The sequence below is a fragment of the Malus domestica genome, chromosome 03, assembly GCF_042453785.1.
Source record: "Malus domestica chromosome 03, GDT2T_hap1".
Taxonomy (NCBI): Eukaryota; Viridiplantae; Streptophyta; class Magnoliopsida; order Rosales; family Rosaceae; genus Malus; species Malus domestica.
In genome coordinates, this window is record NC_091663.1 from 35,795,001 (window position 1) to 35,815,174 (window position 20,174).

The following is a 20,174-nucleotide window of genomic DNA, read 5'->3' on the forward strand; positions in this document are numbered from 1 at the left end:
GTGGGGATTTAAGTGGACCACCAAAAACTCCCTGTTCTCTCTCTCCCTCTCCCCGTATCTCTCTCTCCTCCCTCACGATTCTTCCTCTCTCTCACCCACCTCGTACGGACGGCAACCAAAACCCTCCAAAAATCAGTGGATCGAAGCAACCAAGGTAAGATTCTTCATCCATGTGATGCTCTGAGTTGTTTGATGGTAGTTTTAGGACGTAGAACCTTCGAAAACCCCTAAAACCCGAACTCCCCATTTTTGGTCACTGTTCATGCACACGTGAAATGTTGTGTTTCAGGGAATTCTAAGCTTATAGTGAGCTTAGTTAGTTCCTAAGGAAGCTCGGGGACGTTCGTTTGGAAGGTTTGGACGTCGGGATCGTCAAGTTCAACTTTGGCCGGTTTTGCTTGGATTTTTCCGGTGAGATTTAGATGTTTTTAGAGCTTTAAAGTAGTGTATTGTGATTCTACATGTTTGGGGCTTCAATTTGATATATTATACGAAGAAAATGGTTGAGAAACGAAGGGGAACAAGGCGTTTGAAGTTTGGCTGGAAACCGGCCGCCAGAAAAACCAGTCCGGCGAACCAAGGTTGGGGATGATGCGCGTGGGGGCGCTTGTCCCCGTGCTTGTCCTGGCGCGTGGGGGCGCATGGCACATCAAAAAAAATAATCTAAAAATATTTCGACGTTCGTGACGTCGAGTAGATCACTGTGGTATATTCATATACCCAAATTGAGCACCGTATGAGAAAGTTATTACGATTATTGGTTAGGTGCTTTAAATAACGTTTTATAGTTTTCGCATTTAGGTGAAGATGTGAATTGACGATCCGACCGTTGGATCGTCACCAAACTTTGATACGTTGTAATACGTAATATTTGAGGATTATTGGAACTTACGGATTGGGAATCCGAGTTACGGATCTTCCGGAATTGGAGTTGTAAGTTCATAAAATAAAATGTTAACCGTCACTTAGTTTTGGAAATTGACGGAGATCCGACCGTTGGATGGTAATGAAATTTCAGGATGTTGTCCTAGAGATATATTGTGGACCTCTGGAAGTTATGGATTTAAAATCTGAGTTGCAGATCTTTCGGATCGAACTACGTAGTGATGTGTTTTATATAAGTTATATTCTATCGATATGATTTTTGAGGTTGGATTTGATTATTGTTCTAGGCGGCGATCGTCATGACGCCTTGATGTGTTGTGCTAGGGAGTTGTAGGGCGAACTCCAGGTGAGTGGGCAGTATTTTCTGTATTTACCTATATACTATTGAGTTTTCCCAGAAATTGAATTTAAATGAAAGTATGATTTAAAATGTCATGGATAGATTTATATGAAAAGTATGATTTGAAATGTCATGCATAGAAGTATATGAAAAGCATGAATTGATATATGATGCATATATATATGTGAATTGATGTTGTGGACGCACATGTAAGTATCAGGTGAGTTTTATATTATTCATGTGCATTGTTGATGTGTATATTGTGAATAGCTCATAACCTGCAATCATGGTGTTAGTGCTTATATTATTCACCACACCGCACGCTCGTCTTGAATCCAAGTAGGTGGATGTCGTACAGACCAAGTGAGGGTTCCGGCATGCTAGTCGTATAGATTACTAGATGTGATTCCGACTAGTGGGTGATCTTAGATTATGTGCACAGATGATTGATGAGAGAAGCACTAGAGCGTATTATTACACCATCCATGTCGTACAGACTACTTCAGGTAGTTCCGACTTATCTGCAGTGAAGTGCCGTACAGGTCATCGATGTGACTCCGGTTGGATTGGATGTTGAGCTATGGAATTAACCGTACAGGACCAACTGCAGGGTCTCCGGTTAATTCAACTTTTCAACTATTACATTGATGCATCATTTATTTTGTTTTCGAAATTAAAACATGGCATACTTTCGGGTTTTAAAGAAAAATTGATGATTCGAGATTTATGAAAAGTATTATGTTATTATACTATTTTCTGGGAAAAGTATACAGGTTTTACAGTGAGGGGTTAGAATTATTTTTGGCGAAATGTTTTTGAAAAGCTTGGTTTTACCGACCCACTCAATTTTGTTTTTCGCCCCTCCAGGTTCTTGATAGCAGAGTTTTGGTGGCCACGAGGAATCCAACGGTATTCTGACAGAATTCACAAAAGTAGGACTTACCCTCGAGGGTTTCCATTTTAATAATTGTATTTTAAAAGCTTCCGAACTGTGTAAATGGTTACGTCACTCTCATGTGACGGCCAGCATGCCCTCCTTCGGGACGAGGTGTGTCATTTACTGTTCATTGACTAACACCTTATTAGTTCTCAAATTTTGATTCAAGTCCCTAGCATTAATGTGATAATGAATTTACATGTTTATTATATAATTTTTTTAATATAAAAATTAGTAATTAATTTAGGGTTTAATACTCACACCTCTATTAAACTTCTAATTAATTTTCAATTCAAACATTTCCAAAATAATAAAAAATTAAATTAAATTAAGTTTGTACCTATTAGTTTTTTTTTATATATAAAAAGATTCTCAATTTTTTAATCTTAAATGTACCCATTCATATAATTTTTCAATTTTTTTAATCTTAAATGTACCTATTCTCAAATATATCAATTTGTTATATGTAAAGTGTACCCTTTTTTAATATAAAATCCATTCAAATTTTTTAATCCATGTTTAAACTTATATGGGTACATTCTTTTTCGTTGATTTGAGAATGTATCCATGTTTTGGTACAATAACTTTTTTTGCTAATTTTGGTTAATGTACCCATACATATATGTACACACACACACACACAATATAATAGAGAGAATAATTTATATTTTATTATTTTTAATCCCATAAATTATGGGTTTTATTTAAAATCTCATTAATATAAACAATTACAAATTTCAATTTTTAATTTTTAATTAAAAAAATATAGTAACTTACATTATTACATTAATATCAGGGACCTCAATCAAAAACTAAAAACTAACAAGGTTTCAATCAAAGAATATTGATAGTTAAGGACCGCATCCAAAGTGTCCCGAAACTTTATTCTAATTCTTAGTAAATATGACTTTTAGACTAAAACCATGAGTAAGATCACAATCTAATTTTAGTCCCTTAATACATTAATCACCTCATTTATTAATTATATTTTGGTGTTTTAATTATTTCTTATTTTTCTTCCTAATCTTAATGTGTTAATTATATTTCATTATAATTATAATTTTTATTTCATTCATCGTAATATATTTTATTGTAAACATTTAGACAAACTAACTTTTGTTACACAATATATCTCGATATACTTTGTCTTCTTCATTTAGGTACATTAAATTTATTATAATACAATTTGGTGTATACATTTAGGTACACATATTTCGCTACATATATTTCGATACAAACATTTTGGTACATTAATTCAATATAATATATTTCGGTACACATATTTAGGTACATTAATTCAATATATATTTTTGTGGTGGTGGTAACTCTGGTGGCATTTGTGGTGGTGGTGGCAAAGGTAGATTATGGTGGTGGTAATGGCAATGATGGTGGTGACAGTTGTGGTGCTAGTGGTGGCGGTGGTGATGGCCGTGGTAGTGGTGACAATGATGATTAATTGCACAATTGATGTAAGGTTAATGGTTCTAGTAGTAGATGGTGACATCCAATGTTCTCTGTTGGAGAGAATGTATGTAGAAAGATAAATAATATAAAGGTCGGTCGTACCCAGTGCACAAAGCTCCCGCTTTACGCAGGGTCTGGGAGAGGTGAATGTCGGCTAGCCTTAACCCCATTTATGAAGAGGCTGCTCCCAAGTCTCGAACCCGAGACCTACCCCCATTTAGAAAGATTAATAATATGATTTTCAAAAATTGATTCATTGAAAGCCCAACTCAACTTCATATTAAAACAACCTACAAGTTGCATTTAAAACTTCTGTCTTGGAAGCCATTGTTTTAAAAATAAGCAAAATATTATTTAACTTAAAAGTTAAGCAGTTTTTGGCAAACAAAAAAAAACACAATACCAACAGGGCCTTAGTGAAGCCAAGATCAGTAGAATTGTAACCGTGTCAAATATTTGACTTGTTATTTCTTGTAACTTAAATTGATAATTTGCTAACATAACATATTTAATAAAAATAATAAGAACGCGATGTTTTTTTTGTATGCGTATACTATACATACGTATACTTCTAAAATAGTGGGCCTTCAGATTTTAAGGAACGATGAGAGCAGGAGCGCACAGGCCCCACACACCACCTCACTCTCATATTACTGGGCTCCACTCCCATCATCCAGCTGCCACTAGTCTTGCACAGAAGAGTTGGATAGGAGGTTGATTGTCAGCCCTTCTATTTCCATACACTTCTCATCCTTTCTTGTTTTGTGTGGTCAGGCCGGTCAAAAGTTTGCCGTTTATTTAAATCACGTCAACATTTTATATTTTTATTATTTTTTGTTTTATTATTTTTATAAAAAATTAATATAAAATATTGACGTGACTTAACCGTAACCACACAAATAGAAGGAGATGTAAAGAGTATGGAGATGAGAGCACAAACAATCCACCTCCAGTTGGATACGCCGGATTTCAGGTGACGTGGCGTTCCCAAAAAGAATCCTACTTGCATGCAATGCATGGCCTGTAGTTGTCGGGTTCTTACTTTTCATATTCCTTTTTCTTTTTCTTTTCCTCAAATAATAATTAATAATTATTTACATTTCTTTTTCTGTCTGTATTTTTGGACCGACGTCGTTACTAAAAAATTAATCTACATTATCTTAGTCTAAATCCCAGACCGAACGACATGTCTCTAGAGTCAAATATACAACTAGGCAGGCTATATATAAACCCTAAATAATCCAAATTTCATCACCATTTCTTTCTTTATATAGAGCAGTTGGGAATAGGATTGTAGGATTTCACCTTCTCCAAACATTTTTGTATGGAATTACAATATAATTACTTTGTATAATTATTTCCCGTGGTGGTTTTGGGCAGGTGCAATAAGCACCTTTGTACAGGGCTTCCAATCTTAAAGTCTCCTAAAAGATGATATCATATGCATATGTACCGGTTTGGAAAATTTTCTGAGTTCTACATGTGAATGCGAGAAATATGGCCTCGATATGCATGAGAAAAATCAGTTTTATGCTTTTAGTTTAATCTTGCCCACTTTGTCTAAATTTTGTTTTTATTTATTTATTTTCATGATTTTGTTTGATGTGGACTATCTCAAGTAATAATACTTCTATTAAATCCTTAGTAAAACAATTATTGACATATAAATTAGCTTTGTAGTAAGAGTTTTTACACGAACCCATTTACTATCTTCTGCACAAGACCCATAATATCTCAGAGGCGAACCTGATTATCTCGTATGTTGAATATAAATGCACGATAAAATTGATATATTTCGTATATGTTAATCTTTTATAATGTTGATTATTTTGGTTTTTATAAAGCTTAGAGCCCATTTAATATTTCTTTTTAGGTTTTGTTGTGAATAAAACATCTTTTTCAACAAACAAAAAATTATGGTATCCATATGTATCTACTCATTTTATAATGCATGAATGAGTTATGTCTCGTTATGGTAGTTATATCTCGTTATGGTACTTTAGTATAATTCTCTACAACAATTTGAGCAGTAGTCTACACTCTGCTTGTGTGCTGAGCTGGACGAGATTGAGCATTTAGAGATGAGCTGGACGAGATTGAGCATTTAGAGATGAAATTAGATTGGCAGGGATTTATAAGACCAAATTTGCAACTCATGTATAAGAATAAGTTAGATAACCCACTCTATTGTGGATTAATAACCCATCATGTCCAGTTCTGTCTATCTCACATTTTGATACAACAAACAACGGATTGGACTTGAGTCTATTTTAATTAATTAATAACAACCTATCTCATTCAGCCCACCAAATAGTGCCTCTATATTTATGCGGTCTATAGAAGTCATCAATAGGGAAAAGGAAAAAAGAATGTGAATGGAACTAGTCCTCCTAATTGATTTGATAATTTTTAAGTGTTTGATTACAGATTTCAAGTTAGAACTCACCATTTTTTCAATTTCATATGCAGAGAAATGAATGCTAAGGAAACTATCTCAATGTAAGACTTTCTATAAACTTTCTACCACCTCATATTTTTAACACAATATTTTATAATGTTGACTCGAGCATTGACGTTAAACTGTGAAGTGACATAGGTCCCACTTTAAGAGAGTTCCCTTAGCATTTCTCATGTAAAGAACTTAGAAATTGAAATGATTTAAATACTCATATTTTAACGTACAAAGAGAACTGAAAAATCAAAATCATTCTAATTTCTAACTTAAATAAGTATAAACTTGTTATAAAGAGAAATACCAAGGAGATTCTCTCAAAAAATTAGGCTCTCTATGAACTCTCCGTCACCTCATCTTTGTGGCACAGTTCTCATGTTAACATTAGAAAACAATGTGCCAAAAAAATGATAAGACGAAGAATCCATAAAAAATCTAACTTTAATCTCATTTGCATTTCTCATAAATTAAACTAAATCACAAATAAAGAATTTAAACTTAACTGCAAAGAAAGCGTATTTGTGTGGGACTTGGATTGTCTGCCCTCCCATTTAGGTGCCCTCCCCGTGCCCTCCTGTTTTGTGTGGTCACGGTTAAGCCACGTCAATATTTTATATTATTTTTTTTATAAAAATAATAAAACAAAAAGAAATAGTAATATAAAATGTTGACGTGGCTTAACCGTGACCACAAAAACAGAAGGGCACGAAGAAGGCACAGAAATTGGAGGGCAGACAATCCACGTCCATTTGTGTGACTAACTTAGGTAAAATCATCCCACCCTTAAAAAATATTCAACCCATGTTTGACTGCCAAGTGTCACCAACCCATTTCACCTCTCACCAAAACTCAAGTCATTAAACTAATCTCTTCCTTCGCACTCCCACAAAATTCATGCCTAACAAACAGCCCTCGCAGAGCCTCAGCTGAAAACAACTCTGCAGCTTTCTTGTCCAATTCCCTCCCTTTAAAAATCCTCATATGCTCTCTCTAACTCCCACCAACAAAAACACCACCACAATGCTCAAACTCCTCAGCAGGAAGCTCCTCCGCCTCTGCTCCCGCCTCCGCTGGCCGCTCTGCCGCCGCTCCCGCCCCAAAGTCGTCATAAAAGTTTTCGGGAAAACAAGCTCCAGAAAATCCCAACCCGAAAATGAAGCCAATGGCACTCATGCGCCGGCGGCAGTACACCCCAATACCGACTTAAAAAAAGAGCGGCCGATTCGGGTGGCGACTTTCAACGCCGCCCTCTTCTCAATGGGGCCGGCGGTTCCCAAAGCCGAGAAATTCGGGAACTTGGACGGCGAAAATGGAGGTAGTAGCTTGACGATGCATAAACACGTCAGTCGAACAAAGTCTTCGGGAAGCGAACGTCCGAAGAGTATTCTGAAACAGAGTCCTCTGCATCCGAATTCGATGAACAACTCGGAGAATCTCACGAAACAGCAGAAGTTTTCGAAATCCAAGTTAAGGGTTTCGATCAATCTTCCGGATAACGAGATTTCCCTGCTGAAAAACCGGCAATTGAGCTTTTCGGAAGGCAGAGCAAAGGAAGATGCTTTCTCTCCCGTGACCGGAAAATCTCCTCTGAGATCGTCGAGTGTGAGGATTTCGGGAGTTTTGAGAAGTGGGGCGACGGCAGATGGAGATTTGTACAGAAGTCATCGGACGGTTCTTGAAGTTTTGAGAGAGCTGGATGCTGATGTTCTGGCGCTGCAGGATGTGAAGGCGGAGGAGGAGAAGGATATGAAGCCGCTGTCAGACTTGGCGGCGGCGTTGGGGATGAATTATGTTTTTGCCGAGAGCTGGGCGCCGGAGTACGGCAACGCCATCTTGTCGAAATGGCCGATTAAGCGGTCCAAGGTCGAGAAAATCTTCGATGACACCGATTTCAGGTAAGAAATTTTCTGCGCAGAATGTTGGTTTATTAAATTATGAACCTCTGTTCTAAAGCCGGACTATTAACTTGACTAAGTAAAATCCTCAGTTTTTTTTTCTTTCTTTTTCATGGTAAAGTAGAAAAATTATCTGTGCAGAACGTTAGTTCTTTAATAAATAAATAAATAAATAAAAATTATCGATGATATATGAACACTTTGTTAGTTAGCGTCTGTTTCATAGCCGCACTATTAATGTTATTTATTAAAAATCCTCTGTTTTTTTTTTAATTTATGTGATAGTGCATGAATATATGTTTTGTGATTGAGATAATGATTATGATGCTTTTATGTTGACTAATTAAAGTGGTCTATTTCCAAAGCAAATCTCTTTTAATTGAATGCAAAGTTTATGGCCCAAACCAAACTTTACAAAAACAAATGTAAAGACATTTTCACTTTTTTTCTTGTTCTTTTTCTTTCATAAAGTCATCAATTATTATAAAGTTCTAAACTTTACTATAAATTACAATCTGAAATTAGTTATTGGCTACAATAATTACATGTATTTAATATAATTATCATGTTAATCATGAGATGATAATTGTCTTAAGGGTAGTTTTTTCCACGAACCTATTTTTACTTCTCATACGTCTCTAAATTTGTGGTCGTCGGATTGAATGAATTGAAAAAATATTAATAGCTAAAAAATAACATGAGTGTGTGATAAATAAAAATAAATGTTGAATAACATTATCCTTGTATTAATACACATATTCACACAAATATTTCTGATTGAGAGATAATAGTTGTATTAAATACATATAAAAATCATGAAATATTTGCCCATATTATAATATGTGCTTGGAATGCCTGCTAGGCTTCTGCTGCCACACAGCCTGTATGTTTGGAATTTTACTTGGCTCTGCAGAGTTGTTTATCAAATTTGGAAATTTTTAATATTTTATTTTGGGGTGACTTGGTATTTAGCTGAAAATAAATCTTAAGTTTTTGAGCGTTTGAACAACTCTAATTTTACGGGAAGAGTATTCGGCCGGCAAGGGGCAATTACATTGGTATATGATCAACTGATCAAACTCACATTTGCATAAAAAATCTTAAGTTTACAGATCTATGTGTTGCTTGAGAATTTAGTTGAGATTGTGCTTGATGGATTGGAATTTGGGACCAGAGAAAGATATTGCTTGTATTATTATCTAGTGATGTTGCTCTTTTGGGAAAGGTTTCAAATGCTGGGAAAATCATTTAAAAAAGTCTTAATCCTACTTAGCTAACCCTAAGCTCCCTTTTAATGAAAGCGAAATATCGCTGTTAACAAGTATTAAAAATGTAAATGTTAGGTGAGGAGTACATAGGTGTCCCTGCAAGTCTGCAATGTAGGTGGATTATGTTAATTAAATAGTTTGCATGATTGAAAAGACAGCTCTCCCCTTAACCGTTTGTGATATATTTTTTGAGAAATGTTAACGGAACTTTCTTAATAATATGACTCTTTATGGATATTCTACTTCATGTTTTTATCATAAATTTTATAATATTTATATGATAATTTACATTAAACTACGAGTTGGCAGAGAATCTAATTTTTTAAAGAGTCTTCTTAACGTTTCTCATATTTTCCTGTTAGCAATGAGAATATCATGATTAGTGCTAAGCTAAATCATTTAAGTGAAAAGTGAAAATAGGCATAAATATGAATGTAGGTCACTCTAGGAAGTACACTCTCTAGCATCTAAGTTAGATGTTTTGTTTAAATGAGAGTAATTTCGAATATTGTCTGTCAATCAAAAATACGTTAACCAAGGTTAGACTAGTTAGTTAAGATAATACGTTAAACTCCTTGCATCTAAGTTGGAGTCTCGTTTCCGTAGTGAAGTTGTTTAGAATATTGTCATGTTAGGCAGAAAGATTAATCAAATTTTCGGTGCTTGATGAAAATGACACACAGGAATGTCCTGAAGGCCACCATTGATGTTCCTGAAGCAGGAGAAGTCAACTTTCATTGCACCCACCTCGATCATCTTGATGAGAGTTGGAGGATGAGGCAGATTCATGCTATAATCCAATCAAGCAATGAGCCCCACATCTTGGCTGGAGACCTCAATTCTTTGGATGAGTCAGACTACTCTCAAGAAAGATGGACTGATATTGTAAAGGTGAGACATGATGACACTTCCAAATTATCAGAAATTATCTGTACAAGACCTCCGGTTTTTGCCAAAAGGACCGATTTTGTACGGATAACACGTCTATACATTTTGTTATTAACATGTAATCTATCAATGTTTTCAACAGTTCGTCATTTAATAAATAAATAAAAAGAACGTCATGTTCAGAGAAGAATTGTACAAATTATGTACCTAACAACGCTTTGATTTGTTTTGGCTGCAGTATTATGAGGATATGGGTAAACCAAGTCCTAAGGTTGAAGTAATGAGATACTTGAAGAGCAAGCAGTACACAGATGCAAAGGACTTTGAAGGAGAATATGAGTCAGTGGTTATGATTGCCAAAGGCCAAAGTAAACCAACCCGAAACCCTAATGTTAACTTGTTACCTGGTTTGAGCTTGAGCGCTATTGTTTTTCTAAATGCATAAATTTGTACCTTAACGCAGGTGTGCAGGGAACATGCAAGTACGGAACGAGAGTAGATTATATATTAGCATCTGCGAACTCACCTTACAAATTTGTTCCTGGATCATACTCAGTGTTTTCTTCCAAGGGGACATCAGATCATCATATAGTAAGAGTTGATGTTGTAAAAGTGGATAATTGTGGTGAAGAAAATAACAGCAGAAGAAGGCAGCTGAAGCAAAAAGTTACCAAGATAACAAACCCTACTTCCCAGTCAAAAGGAATATGGAAAATCCCACATATATGAAAAAAGCGTGCTATCTACACACATCTTTTTACCTTTCATACAATCTTCTCAATTTCCGATCATCAGGTCGAATGAAATGAAGAAGATCAAATGATAGAAATTAACTTAAAATGTGTAAAAGATAAGCGAGGTGTGCAGATAGCACAACCCATATGAAAAAAACATATAGATTAATAATTGACTTTTACTTTTACAGTTTAGATTTAGGGTTTGGTTTGTTGAAGGAAGGGCAGGTTCTGGCTTGGGATCTGCATTTATCTCCTACAGTTAGTAATATATTTTCAGTCTACATGGGTTGTTAGGGATACAACAAGTCAAGGGAAGAGGTGGAATTTGGTGTGGTTGGTTAGCAATTTTTTACTTCTTCAAATTGTACAGCAGAGTGAAAAAGTTACATATTTTGAGAGTGATTTCTTTGTTCTTCGCTTTCTTTTTATTTGCTTCTCATTTTGTTACCCCCAACAATGAATTTTGAAACGCGAATCCACCCTCTTAATTTGGCTTCTGCCACTCTATCGATATGAAGTGTCAAAATTAAATCAAGGACGGACAATGATTTTAAAATGAGCTGAGATAGTTTATACTTGATGTAGAAAACTATAAGAGAACTCGATGGACCATGATTTTAAAATGAGTTGAGATTGGTGCCGGGGGTTGGCACTTATAGGCCGCTATCAATATGGGATAGAGTTTAGTTTTAATCTCAGGAGTCAATCATGGTTGGCCGAACGAAGCATTGCTATTGGGGGTGGGACATTTGTAATCCGCTATCAATTGTGACATAATTTATACTAAAGTCATCACTTTTAACGTAGTAACCCCCTTTAAGAAAAATAAAAAATTTCTCCGTGAGTGCGCCGGGTGCTAAAGCGTGCCGAACTTAGGGTGTTATTTTTCGGTCGGCTACTATTCACCCATTACTATTCCTGTGCTACTATTCATACGCTCCTAAACCCTAAACCATCAATTTTTTTTATTTTATTTTATTTTTTTGTTAATTTTTTTTCCCTTACCATAACCAAACCATACTTCATGTTCTACAAAACGTATTGGCGGTAAAAAAAAATTCTTATAATCCATGTCAAAACACACTCGAAAACAAGGATATAAATATGAATCTATATAAAGTAGGGTAGGAAGGAAAAAAAAATTCAATGGAAAAAGAAAAAAGCAGAAAATAAATAAATAAAATAGAAAATGATACGATCGGTAATATCTACCGATTGTCCACGGTAATGATCACTATAAAAGTAGCGACCTAAATGCATATTAGTCGCTATTATCATACCGATCCTCCCTTTTCAATTTTTTTTCTTTTTTAGTTTTTTATTATTTATTTTTAAAAATTTTCTTTTATTTATCTTACCATAACAACAAACCATCATATTTATGTTCTTCAAAATATATTTTTCCTTGCAAAATTTATTATAATTCATATTTAAACATTTGTCATCAACGATTTAAAAATATTTGAATTTAATAGTGGTTACTCAAATAAATTGGAATAGGAAAAGATTGGTACCATGCTATCGATCCTTGCCCAACCATACATAAATCAACGTTCAATCTATTTATTTTCACCTTCGCCTCACCGTGAAGTTTTGAAAATTAAGATAAGACTTTCCTTTGAGATTTTTGAGGGTGGAACCCCATTTGACAATGTTTTGGGCCTCACTATTATATTTTTCACTTATTTTTTAGTTTTCGGCATAAATAATCTGCTAAATATTCATTTATGACTCAATAAATCGTAAATATGCTTCCAGATGCCTTATAAAGTTTTCCTTAATGCTCACAAAAAAATATTTTTCAAAAATAAAAATATTTGCATTTTTGACAAAAAAAATGTGGATTAACATTCACGATTTTTAGTCGGTTTTGTAAATTCATATATATATATATATATCATCATTCAATCTATTTATTCACCTTCGCTTCACCGTAAAGTTTTGAAAATTAATGTAAGACTTTCCGTTGGTATTCTTGAGGGTGAAACCGCTTTTTTATAATGTTTTGGGCCTCCCTACTATATTTTTTACTTACTTTCTTAGTGTTCGGTTTAAATGTTCTACTAAATATACATTTGTTAAGTTTTAAAAATTAGTGTAAGACTTTTCGTTGATATTCTTGAGGATGGAACCCCATTTAGAGCCTAGTGCAAGAGTACAAGTTCCATATCAACTTGGGCCGCCACATAAAAGAAATCAAATGATTGGGTTATCACAAAATTAGTTGGCCCAATTGGAGTAAAAGCAACATACAAAATGCCAACTCTCTCTTTGCACATCGAGAGTACACTCTGTAGTCTGTATCTTTCTTCACACGTGTTAAGTCAGGTGAGATAGAAAGAAAAAAAGAAATATATAGTCCGTTAGACCATTTTCAATGAAGATGTCAAATTTTAAATACAAAATTTAAATTTTACGATGGCACATTAACATCTCTTACAGTTTTGTTCTCCATCCGATAACCGCCACTGCCACTAAGATCAACACCATCACAGCAGCCAACTGAACACAGTGGATAAATCTATACATATATACAATACAACGCCGGATTAAAATCCCAACCAACAAAATCAGAGCTGATCTGGCACAAAACGAAAGGAAAAGATCAAGTCTCAGAGGTAGATATGCGCTTACCTCGAGCCTCAGCCAGCGATTCGCAGCCCTTGATTGAAACGCACCGTACGGAGATTACCGGAGAGGTAAATGCGATGAGGGCTTGGAAATGCAAAAACATGGACAAAGGAAGGAGGAATGACAACCTGAGATGAGGATACAAAGTACTGTGCTCAAAGAACCTGAGATGCAAAAAACAGGGATGAAGGAAGGAGGAAAGAGAAAGAAAGTGGAGGAGAGAAGAAAACAATAAAAAATTAATTAAAAAAACGTAGAATAATTAATTAAAAAATATTTGAAGCTGCTGTCAAATTTGACAGCAAGAGATAGAAATGTTATTTCATGTCATGCCATATCATATTTGGCTTCTCGATTGAAAAACATTGTTGCTGTCTTTTATTATCATTATTGTTGATTTAGATATTTTGACATCTTCTTTGGAGATGCTCTTATAGCTAAGTTTATTTTCAATACTTGAAGCATTATACTAAATACGGCCTTGAATGTTTCAATATTACCTTTTGGTTTAATGTCGGGTATCCAAAACTGTCTACGCCTTATTACGAGAAAAACTTACGTAAAAGCGACTATCATATTCCACATCTTTTATCTTAGTCTCATTCAACCTCATACTAATTCCTTTGACCAAAAAAAAAAAAAAAAAAACCTCATACTAATTCCGATAAAAAACTGATCTAATAAGTGAGTTTATTGAAAAAAAAACCTCATACTAATATCTCTCTGGTTTCTCGTATCGTGAAAAGATAAATGGTTCTTCAACCCAATTGCGCAAATATTTATAGCGATTTTGGTTCGTCCCTCCTGGTTCAAACATGAATTATATCGGTTTGGACTTTCCTAATCAGTTAATTTACTCTCCTATTTAAATTTGGAAAGCTGTTAATGAATTGTTAGCACCACATTAATTAATAAAACAACATTAATTGACCAAATTAATTGCAAACGTATTGGCCAAAGCAGATGTGGAGTGTCCAGTATGTATGTACTCCGAGTTGTTTTTCATTTTGTTCAATCGTTGGTGGGGTTTTGAGGGGGAGGGAAGAAAGGGGAGGAGCAGTCTTGAACTCGGATGAGGAAGTATGTATTTCGAGTTTGGATCTCAATTCCCGTACTTTTTTTTTTCTTTTCGAAACATACTTCTTGTTTTGATAGAATGTACGATATCTATTAAGATGCCGATAAAATACGTACATAAGGATTTTATAATATCGCTTACATGATAGTGTACCCCCTGCAAAACTCTACAGAAAAACTTGTATAGGGTCACCCCTAAATTTTCAAAAGCATCTATTGACTTTACTCAAAGTCATTCGTAGGGAAGTTCCCTCTATCGTTGTACTAAAAAAGTTGAAGGTATATGTAGAAGTTGATGAGGGATGCATGTTGTATACGCAGGAGAAAATAGAGGAGTCGGTTGTACTTCTTAGGAGGTGTTGTTCCTCCCTTGAGGATGGTTTGGGAGGCATTTACAAGGTCCAGAGAGATAGAGGTGAAGCAGGCCTTTTGCTGTGCTGTTAAGTCCGGTAGCTTTGACGGACTATCACAGGTAGCCGTCGGGAATGGAGCACCAGCTAGTCGATAGAAACCACCCAAGATCATAAGAAATCGTGACATTGTTCGGTTGCTTGAAGAATCTGCTCTTGTTACGATTTCATAATTTCTTGATGGGGAAGATAATTCAAGGTTTACTCTTGGCAGGGAGTCCGATTACTGCATGATATATCATCATGAACCCCAAATTGAAGATATAGTGTACAAATACATTGTTGAAAAAACAAATTTTGTAATATTTTTTCGATAATCAGGATGTCTGCAACTCGGAGTTTCTGACCTTGTTTATATTCTGGTTCTTGTTTATTTACCGCTCTTGCGCGGTAAATAAAAGCTATATATGTTAGAACAAATACAGTTCTGTCATGAATCAATTTAACTATCTAAAAAAAGCAGCTGTGGATCATCTTGTGGTTTCGAAATCTTCCATCTACCAGGTGGCTGGACTAATCTACCAAAATTTTCAATGTGAATTTCGGACATAGGTTGCTCTTCATTTCTCTGGTTCTTTCAGTTGTTAATTTCTCCTTGGATTTGTTCCAGGGTTTTTCCCTTTGTTTCAGGCACAACCGCAATCACGAACAACACAGCTAGAACATTGATCACTGCATACAGAAGGAATGTACCTGAAATCACACACAAGTAAGTTAATAACTTTGCTTTATAACCTGTAATTACCAACTATCATGTATATTCGGATAAAAAGGGCGACCCAAGCCACCAAGGCTCCCCCGCTTTGTGAGGATCGAGGGAAATAAGAAAGGAAAATGGTTATTCTATTTACCATAGGAGTTCCAACTCATAAGAAAGTTGAAAGTGTAGGAACACAGCCATGCACCGACCCAGTTCACTAGCGTTGTTAAGCTTCCGGCCTGTCCTTTAATGTTTATAGGGAATATCTGCAGAAGATAGAATGTTTCTTTGGATTTGTGACATGATCAAGACAACGACTGACAGAGAAATGAGTAAATATTGCGAATCTGATATACCTCTGACATTATAACCCATGGAACTGCTCCCATTCCGATTGAAAAAGATCCTATAAAGATCTGAATGCAGAAACTAACTGTTATTTAAGAATGTAAGGAGAAGAAAAAAACATGAAAAGTTAAAACCGATCTACATGGATAATATGAGATGAATGAGTTACTTACCAATATGCCTGCTACAGAAAATATGGGAGCTGCATCGAATGCCAATTCATGAACCTGGTAAACAAAGAGCTCTCTTGTCATTGTTTTGTTGGATAAAGCACGGAGATAAGGTCAATGTTCAAGGATTACCTTCAGAAAGAATGAAATGGCAACGAGGACACAGCCAAGTATCAACCCTGATGCAGAAGCCTAGAGTGAATTGGAAAAAGTTAAACTTACGCGTATGGATGGGAATCTGTTTCATAAAGTTCTCAAGAATTAAAACTGTGCTCTAATTTACCAAAATTAGAGGCTTTCTTCCCGCTTTATCCATTACGGCTGCACCAAGGCCAGTTACGACAACCTGTAGATCAGAACCAGATCAAGATGCTCCTAATTGAGAGAAATTGACACATTCCAAGAGCTGTCACATTAAGAATGTAGAACCTGAAGAATGGCGTAGGTTATAGTTCCGACGTTAGGAGAAAATCCTGAGGTGGTTTAGATAGTCTTTAGCTTTTGATTGTAGAAAGAAGAATATATATTTTTAAGTGAGTGGTTCAATTTGCACTCAGGAAAATGAAAGAGATACAGACGAGTATATTGAAGTTACATATATACCTGATTGCTCAAAAATATCACTGACATAGAAGCAGACCCCATTGATTCCGCCCAATTGCTGACAGACCATCAACCCGACTGCAATCTGATAAGATAAATATTATAGCAAAGAAAAGTTTCAACTCAAAGGGAAAGAACAATAAAATTGATGTACACATGGTGTAGGGAGAAGTTCTTACAATGACCGAGCGCAAGTATCTCCTTTGAAACAAATCAATTTGGCTTGAGGGAACCGATCAAGAGTTGTGATATACTCCTGCCAAGGTATTACACTGTATTGCTTGAAATGCATGATCTTCGAAACGCTCTAACATATTGTCAGTATGGTTTAGGAGATGGAGTGCAGGAATTAAATATAAGAACCTGGATTTCTGCTGCTTCATCAGATATGTCAGCGTCTCTGCCGCGAAGTTTCTGCAGTGCAACTTCAAACTCTTTCTGGCGTCCTGTCTTTGCCTACATCCATGACGAAATCATAATGTATGTCTTCATTTTACTGAATGTTTTCCATCATATAGACAGCAAAATGAAAAAGAGTACTTTCTTACCAACCATCTTGGAGACTCGGGAATGAAAAAGAGACCGAAAATGATCACAGCACAGGGAACAATTTCTGCAATCGTCGCACATGTGAGAACTCCGCCACTTAATTACATATCATAGGGTATTCTAACTCAAAGCACATTTTGTCTAAGAAATTCACCGATTATTGCTAAAGCCCTCCAATGTACTACTACCCCGAAAATGAAGGAAAAGGACACTCCAGTAACGATCATTAACTGTAAATACGCATTAGGTAGCATTAGTTGTGGTCCAAACACGTGTGTAGGTATCACGGATTTCATTTCTTATTACATGTTTACCTGATTTACAGCAGTTAGTCTTCCTCGAAGATTTTTGGGCGCAATCTCAGCTACAAAAACAGGTACCTTATCAACCACCCGATATTGCATCAGACTAGGTCAATAACATGTGTGGTTCTTTAAATAGTCATGTTTTGGTCTCACAAAATACTCAAATGCAGAGGAGGGTGATAACTCACAATGTACGAAAATGCTCCACTTCCGTACCCAGTTGCCACTCTCCCGATGTCCAGAGACAAAGCCCCCTTCAACAGAAAATGATGAAGAACACGAATAAGGTCGAATATTTACTTAGAAGGTAAAAGCACAAAGAAATTCCGGCAGTAAAATTAGTACAAACCTTAGAGAAGTAAATAGCAAGCCAGCCTGCAACACAGAAAACACAGGACATTCTCAAGGCCTGCATACGAGTTTACAGTATAGATACTGTTAGTTAAACAGAATTAGGTAGTCTCCTGTATATTTGACATAATTTCCCAACTCGTACCCCTTTTCGACCTAGAAAATCAGTGATCGGCCCGATTGTGATAGCACCTATCATTGCACCAAATGTCAAAATGGAGCCAAACATTGCATACTGCATACAGATGCACAGGAAGAGAAGTATTTTCAGTTGTTGAAAATCCAGAAGATTATGATGCAGAATGTTACATTTTTGTTTCTTGAATCGAAAATTTCACCCTATATTTACAAGTAGCGTCTCAGGGATCGAAAGCAATGGTTCGACAGCCTTGAACCAAATGAAACGTCACAATGCATGTTCTCATTCATTCACTACATTACCATGCATGCATTTCGAGTCCTAATCACCTTCATACCTCTGCTAACGATAAACCGAGATCATTCATGATGCCAGATTGAGTAGGCGACGAGTAACCAACCTGGAAGAAGTCATACAAACACTGTCAAAACCGAACAATATCAAAACGACTTGACTGTCAGAAGATTGCAACAAAAGCTGAATACATCATCCTAAGCACTTACACCGCATCCGAATTCATAAGAGCCGCAGACTGCAACAAATGTGCTGAGGTAAACCATCCATGATCGCCTTTGGCGCTTCCATGACCTGATCCATCTCCATCAGCCGCGTTCACTGCCCTCACCAGCGGCTCTCTTACCTCCCGCGCAGCGTACTTTGATTGATCTTCAACGGCCATGTCTGCCTGATTATATGACTCTCCGGTATGTTTATGAATCTGTACAAATGTCAAAAGGAAGGAAGATCCAAACCGAGGTCAGAAGGGATGTACAAAATTTCTAAATTTTCGACGAAAATATCATTTTCGAGCTTCTAAGTTTGATCTGAACTGCCACTTTGATGACATTGTTTTGTTTCTGTTTAACAAGTTTGAACAAAGGAGGTCAAAAGTAGGCAATTCTGGTGCTCAATTAGTTAAAAACTTGACTTGCTCAAAAGATTGCTACTGGTTCTGTTGCCGTTTTGATTAGATCCTTGTCGTTTGTATGCAAATAAAATTATCATGACAGAGTTGGATAACGATAAAAAATTTAAAATAAATAAATAAATAAAAAGTCGATTTCTTCAATGTCCATGGTCCGAGGGACAAGATAGGAGAAACGTATCTACGAGACTGCAACAGGATGACATTAACAGTATCTCAAGTCAATCACGCGCATATTATGCGTTTAATTTCCTTCATAATAGCAAGTGTTAATTGACATAAAATACTGTCACAATGATATTCTTGTTGCACATAAGTTACCCTACTAGCATAAGCTCATAATATAATTCATTTCATTTCCTTTTCTCACTCTCATATGTGAAAATTGATTTTCTGGATCATTAATGATCATTTTCACAAGGATTTTTATCGCAAATGGTCTTTGAGATTTAATCGAACTTCTTATTTTGATCATTGAGGTTCAAAATCAATTAATGTGGTCCTTGACATTAATTGTCGAACAACAATCCGAAAGCAAAAAATGGGTCATCAAACCCTAATTCCTTGTATGGGAAACGACATTTGGGGGAGATTGAAGAAACGAAAATCTCGATTTCTTAAGATTGAGTTAAATCTTTGTATGTAGAAAAATTGGCTGAAACTATCAATTTACAAATCTCATTGCCGAAATGATCTCTTTTCATTATTCTATCGACATGTCGTCAATATTTAATTTTAATCAGTTCAACAATCGGACTCATAAAAATGATAATTTCAGCCGGTTTCCCTACTAATCAAGCACTTACACAGGATCCAGATTCTAAAGAGCCACAAACTGCAACAATTGTTTAAAATTGAGTAAAGCTATAAGACCCGCCAAGATCTTGAAATGAATTTCACAAACGATTAATGTGGAATACGTAAATTACATACCTTGAATATTAGCTGTCAAATGTCATCTACAATCTCCATCTTGATCGATCCATAGACAAGCCATCTATGTGTAGGAAATTAGGTTTTCTCCCTCTAGCCTTGTTTGCACGTTGAATACCCTAATACGTGTTGTTCATTAATGTACACATTAAATGGGTATGTGCATT

At 35.7% G+C, this 20,174-nt stretch overlaps 1 protein-coding gene and 1 pseudogene across 1 annotated transcript; one reads left to right on the plus strand and one right to left on the minus strand.

Moving 5' to 3' along the window:
- Positions 1 to 6,832: 6,832 nt before the first annotated feature.
- On the plus strand, positions 6,833 to 11,278 carry LOC103419132 (uncharacterized). Its single transcript, XM_029100371.2, has 4 exons — positions 6,833 to 7,973; positions 9,925 to 10,132; positions 10,368 to 10,497; positions 10,593 to 11,278. The coding sequence occupies exons 1-4, from the start codon at positions 7,060 to 7,062 to the stop codon at positions 10,856 to 10,858; spliced, it is 1,518 nt and encodes a 505-aa protein (XP_028956204.2). The 5' UTR covers positions 6,833 to 7,059; the 3' UTR covers positions 10,859 to 11,278.
- Positions 11,279 to 15,220: 3,942 nt separating this feature from the next.
- LOC103413416 (sugar transporter ERD6-like 7) lies at positions 15,221 to 19,122 on the minus strand (annotated as a pseudogene).
- Positions 19,123 to 20,174: the final 1,052 nt, after the last annotated feature.